Below are 6186 nucleotides of genomic sequence, written 5' to 3' on the forward strand. Positions count from 1 at the left end.
AGCATGTGTAATTGCATCAAAAAGGGTTTATAGTTGCAAACAAGTATTTTTGTGCAAGTGTTTTTGGTCAAAATGGAACCGATAAGCATTCTGTTGGAACAAACATTCTGTTGGAACTAAACTAACATACAAAGCAAAAGACTACATCATTACAATGGCATGCCACAATTCAAAGCAAAAGACTACATCATTACAATGGCATGCCATTCCAATACAAAAGACTACATCATTACAAAAGACTACATCATTACAAAAGACCCATTACAGTAGCAAAAGACTACATAATACATGCCACAATTCAAAGCAAAAGACTACATCATTACAATGGCATGCCATTCCAATACAAATAGACCACATTACAAAAAACAACATAAAAACTAACAAACAATTCATGCCACCATTCTATTCAGCACCACTTGGCTTGCCATCCTTCCTAGGCCTTCCAACAGAATTACTAGCCTTAACAACGTTTTCTTTTGGATTGTTTGTACATCTTCTTTTATTATGGCCAGGTTCTAAACACTTTGAGCAAGTCATGGAAGCTCCTACCTTTGATATCCTAACTCCAGAATTTGATCCTTCATGTGCAGCTCTTCTTCTCTTCCTTTTAGGCCTCCCTGGCATTATTCTAGTTACTGGTGGTAAAGGTTTGTTCAACTGGTTTGGTACCCAACTTGTGATTCCACCAACAGGTCTAAGATATGCTGAGTATGTCCTCATGTACATCTCTTTTTTAAACCATGCTGGTATATAATTTTCAGGTGATTTGTTTATGGTAAATATGGCTGAACAAGCATGAGCACATGGAATACCTGACAACTGCCACATCCTGCAGCTGCAAGTTTTTCTTTGTTCATTTACTTTAAAAGCTTCATTTTTGTGCCCCACTTCAAACTCAAAACCACCAGCAAAAATTGCATGCCAATATCTAAAAGCCATAAAATAAGTTAAATAATACACATATATGAATAAAATATGTAACTGAATAAAAATTAATTATGTACATACTTGTGATGATCTTTATTCCTTTCAAGTGTTCTTGCAATATTTGGAGCAATATCACCAACCCAATTCTCTGCAAGCCTTCTCATTACATTCATTCTTTCCATAACAATAACCCTTATAGATTCCAACATTGTTATGATGGGCTTATGTCTACATAATAAAATCACAGCATGAAAACATTCACTGAACCCATTTTCAACAGCCTCACATGCTCTATCGAGGCATTATCACTTTCAGTATCACTTTCTACACCTACATAGTCACTTTCATACTCACTTTCTCCATCTTTGTCATCCAATTTACTTTCAGTGTCATCTAACTTAGTTTCAACTATCTGTAAATCAGTAATATCCAATTTACTCTCAACCATCTCTATGTTATCCTCCTCATGATTTATACCTTCACCATTTACTATATATTTACTTAAATTATCATTAAAATGGTCAACATAGATATCCACTTTACCATAGCAGTAGGTAATGTCAAACATTATATTCATATGATCGTTGTTCTCTAACAAAAATAAACCATTTTTAAGTGTTGAGCCCGATTCTTGATAATACAACCCAGACAATTGCATACCAATTTCTTGTGACAAAAACTCAAGCAATTCATCAAACTCAAATTTAGCAATAAAGATAGGAAGAACACTATCATTCTCATACCTAAGTGGGTTGAACATAAACGCACCACTATGGTGAACATCAAAATCAAAACCGCTTGTTGGAATTGGGCTTCCAACCATCCTGAAATAAATATTTTAACAGTTAATAAAAGTACAAAACGAAACAAAATTGAACAAAAAACATCATATCAAGCAATAATCTGTTGAATCTGATTTTTTTTTTATAAATAAAACCTAAAATCAAAGTTATTGTGTTGAAACATCTTAAAATCATGCAAGAAAAGTAAGTAGTTACCTTCTGAAAGTTAGATGATACAAAAATCGAGTGGATTTTTCACCAATTTTGGGTCCTCATTACGTTATGAAGCAGGTAGGGTTTTTTGAGCGGGAAAGTTGATCAGTACAGGAGAAGGAAATGGAAGGGGTTTTTTTTCCATCTAAGCATAAATATATCAATATTAATATCCAACATGGCAAAAAATTGACTTTGTAACCAGTTACCCATTGTGTAAGTCATTTAAGGCATACAAAAGAACAAAAAATAAAGTTGAATGCATACAATAGGAACTTTTAAAGTTGGATGCATACAATAGGAATTGTGTGAAAGTTCAATGCATTTTGAATCAATTTTCCCTGAAATATATATATATATATATATATATATATATATATATATATATATATATATATATATATATATATATATATATATTTATATATATTCATTTCGAAATATAAATTTGAAATATTTATTTAACAATATAATATATAGTTTTTCAAAAGTAATTATATTTCAAAGTTCAATATACATAATTTAAAATCGTTTCGAAATTATTATTTAGTAATACTTTTATCTTTTTGAAACAATAAAAATATATTTACAAATTTATAATACAAGATTTAATTAAGTTCTTTAAAATTCATAAACAAGTTATCTTATAAAGTGTTTTAATAATAAAGTTCTTTTTAAACTAAAAATATTTTGTACGTTTGAAACTATATATGATAATTTTGTTTTCCAAAACTAAATATATATAAGAATCATTTTAAAAGATTAAAATTATGGAATTCGTTATATCATACAACGTTTTAGAAAATCAAAATTATATGTACTCATAATAGGTTTCAAGTTTTTGAATTACCATTTGTTGATGAAATGTGAGATAAAGTCCAAAGGTTAATTAAACGTATAAAATCATCTTAATGTAAGACGTTGATTACTTAACTTGCCACTATCCGACATCTAAATTATCTACATTCTACATTCTTACTTTCACATTAAATAAAATGAAAATTAAAATAGTTATCTTGACAAAGTCACGAGGAAAATATTGTAAAGCATGAATTTGAAATCAAACAGGAATCTCCACTAACCTTTGTCCAGTTCTCGTTAATGACACTTTATTCAAATCATGAAAATTATTTCACCACTTATTCCGAATACTGTTAAAAAGAACAGATTTCTCGAATCAACTTGGACCTTACTATAGAGACCCGTAATCATATCACAATGTATCTGATAATTCAATCATTTGATATTATCTTTTAATCTCATCGATAGATATAATAAACTTATATTGAAATAAATACGTTCATGTGAAGTATTATATATCTAATACTTTGTTAACATTTTCCATTAATATAACTATATATTATATATACATATGTATGCACATAAATGTTCGTGAATCGTCGAGCACGGTCAAAGGGTAATTGATTACATGAATATAATTCCAAAATTTTTGAAACTCAACATTACAAACTTTGCTTATCGTGTCGGAAAATATAAAGATTAAGTTTAAATTTGGTCGAAAATTTCCGGGTTGTCACGGTGTAACAACCCTGATTTTTCCGTTACTTCCGTTAACCTTCCGTTAGTTTATTTAACGGCGATTATTTAACTTTTATGTGTTTATGTGTAATAAATGCATACTTGATCTTCGTAGAGTTTCAATAATTAATATGGGTTGATATTAATTCAAATAAATATTGCGGATAATGAAATACGATAAAAACGATACGATTTTGATAATAGCTTTTTGAGCAACGAAATGCTCGGGTTTATTTTAATAATTAATTTTATTAATTATTAACTTTTTAAAATATTTAATTTATTGGGTTTTTAATAAATTTAGCGATTGGTTGCGTATAACGATCGGGTTAGCGTTCCGGGCCTTCAGTACAACTAAACGACACTTAAAACGGACCACGATTACACGGAATTGCAAAACACGAGCCCGGGAATACCCCATGGGCCATGTTCGGCCGACCACCCCCTCCCCACCCTTATTTTGTTAATTTTTGACTACTTGGAGGACTTATGTGCAATTAGGGAGAACTAGGGTTGATATAAATAGAAGTTCTAATTGGAACCAAGAAACAAAAAATGCAGCTTTTTCCCTCCTCTGCTCCTTCCCATCGTCGACCATCACCATCACTACCACACCATCATCTTTCAAAATTAGCAAAAGTGTTCTACACGAATCGCGTTCATCTCCTCGTTCTCTATCCATTGGTATAAACAATTTTGTGATCTAAGGTATATTTACATGAACCCTAATTCTTAAAAATATCAATTTTATGAGAGTTTCATAGTTATGTTGTCAATTGCTCAAGTCTATACGCGTACGTGTTAATCGTTATCGTTATTTTGATTGTTTGATGCGCTAGGGTTTAAAAATGAATTTGTTTTTGCATGATCAAAAAAATTAAGTTTTTCAAATATTAATTATTATGTTATAATCAAATTCCTTGCAAAAAACTATTGAGTTTAAGCTTTGGATTCGCTTGATTTCGTTTCCGTATGATTAAGTTATGTCAATTTGAATTATCGTTGTGTTTTTGTTGCTTGATCAGAAATCTGGAATTTTTAGACAATGAATTGGCATGTGAAACTTATACCACTAGAAATATAATTTAAAAACACTCATTTTAGACTAGGATATCATGTTGTTTGCTTATGTATAACCCAAGATATGCTTGAATTAGTGTAAAAGTAGTTTTATACAGCACTTGCATGAAAATAACCTTGTATGATAAAATGTATTAACTTAAGTGATTAAAACTTTGCATATTTGAAATTTAGACAAAAAGTACTTCACTTTTCATGTGGATATCATAGGCTAATTGTATCTATATCTTCGGATAATCGCGTGCGAATGTGACTAGCTAAATGAGAATCGAATCTGCAAATTGCTCATTGTTTTATACTCTGTGGATTGTGTTTATTGATTAAGAATGTATGCTTATGGAAAATGAAACTTAACATGATATGTGACTTATTTTTAGTTTATGTCAATCTCTGAAACCTTATGCATTGGGCACAATAGAGCGATACTTTATGTGAATTCTGATTTGAGCTGAAAACTGAATGTTCAACTTGCACGAATAAACTGTACAAATTGGCTAAAAAAAATTTCTAGATTTTTGATATGTGTTACTTTGATTTGTCTTTGAACTATGGCCACTGGTCTTGTATCAATTTCATGTTCCTAACTCCGGTTATAGCCAAAATGAAATCAGTGCGCGGTCAGAAACTGACTTGATAAACCCCAAATGTATCCCTTCTGATTCCTGACTTTTAATTGTCGTATGAGTCCTGGCCAGACTTTTTGGAATCGATTTTAAGTATATTTATGATCTGGAGTTTGTCATGTTTACTTGAATTTTGTACTATGAGATAATGTGCTAAGTATGCTACGTGTTCATGAACTTTGTGCATAACGATAAACTGAAATTGTGAAAATGATCATTCATGACCTAAAACGTATTGTTTAACTTAGGTTTGACATGTTGAACAATATTTGATATGAACCTACTAATGTTGACTTTAGTTGACCACATTGACCAAGTTTGACTTTCGGTTTGACTTCGGTTGACGTTGTTTGACTTGCATGATATAGTTGACTTTTACTTTGAAACGCGTCGAGTCGAGCAATAAGACAACGTACACTATGAAAACACACTTATTTAAGATACATATATTGACCAACCTAAATACGTATACTTAGGTTGCATTACTCGGCTATAAACCGTACAAGTTAATTGTCCATTTTTCAATCCGAGCTTTATTCGAAGGTGAGTCTATAGTCCCGCTTTTTACATGTTTTCAGGGATGAGAATACACGCTGTTATACTTACATTTTCAAATGCTTTTGTATTGACATGAGTACTATATATGAATATTGAGTTTGTTCAAAAAGCCTCTAGCTTGAATACTTTTAATACCATTGGTGTAAGCACAATTTAGATGGACGGATCCGTTAGGTTGACAACCTCACCAACTATAAAAACTGTGGTGTATTTACTTTGAACATTAAATACATTTGAACAAGTGTATAACATTTTATGAGGTAAGGGCGGGTATAGTGGTTTCTATACTCGGGTCATTGCTAGTATTCAGGTGCTCATATTATGCATACGTTTTACGACTTTGTGTTGTACTTGTAAAATCTCGTGGTCAAGGAAATTAAACTATTTTTCTGATAACTGCTTTTCAGATACTGTTATACTTTTAAACCTGTAGATTCACCAACATTATTTGTTGACCTGTTTTT

General features: G+C 31.0%; 1 protein-coding gene across 1 annotated transcript; it reads right to left on the reverse strand.

Moving 5' to 3' along the window:
- Window positions 1–402: 402 nt before the first annotated feature.
- LOC139869103 (uncharacterized) lies at window positions 403–1136 on the reverse strand. Its single transcript, XM_071857428.1, has 2 exons — window positions 1009–1136; window positions 403–928 (listed from the first exon to the last, which is right to left on the reverse strand). Exons 1-2 carry the CDS (start codon window positions 1134–1136, stop codon window positions 403–405), a joined length of 654 nt encoding a protein of 217 aa, XP_071713529.1.
- Window positions 1137–6186: the final 5050 nt, after the last annotated feature.

The sequence above is a fragment of the Rutidosis leptorrhynchoides genome, chromosome 9 (genome assembly GCF_046630445.1).
Source record: "Rutidosis leptorrhynchoides isolate AG116_Rl617_1_P2 chromosome 9, CSIRO_AGI_Rlap_v1, whole genome shotgun sequence".
NCBI lineage: Eukaryota > Viridiplantae > Streptophyta > Magnoliopsida > Asterales > Asteraceae > Rutidosis > Rutidosis leptorrhynchoides.

Excerpts from the sequence above, each read along its gene's own strand:
- LOC139869103 (XM_071857428.1), bottom strand. The coding sequence starts at position 1,136 with ATGTTGGAATCTATAAGGGTTATTGTTATGGAAAGAATGAATGTAATG. Across the intron at positions 929-1,008 it reads AGGAATAAAGATCATCACAA|ATATTGGCATGCAATTTTTG; the intron begins GTATGTACATAA and ends TATGGCTTTTAG.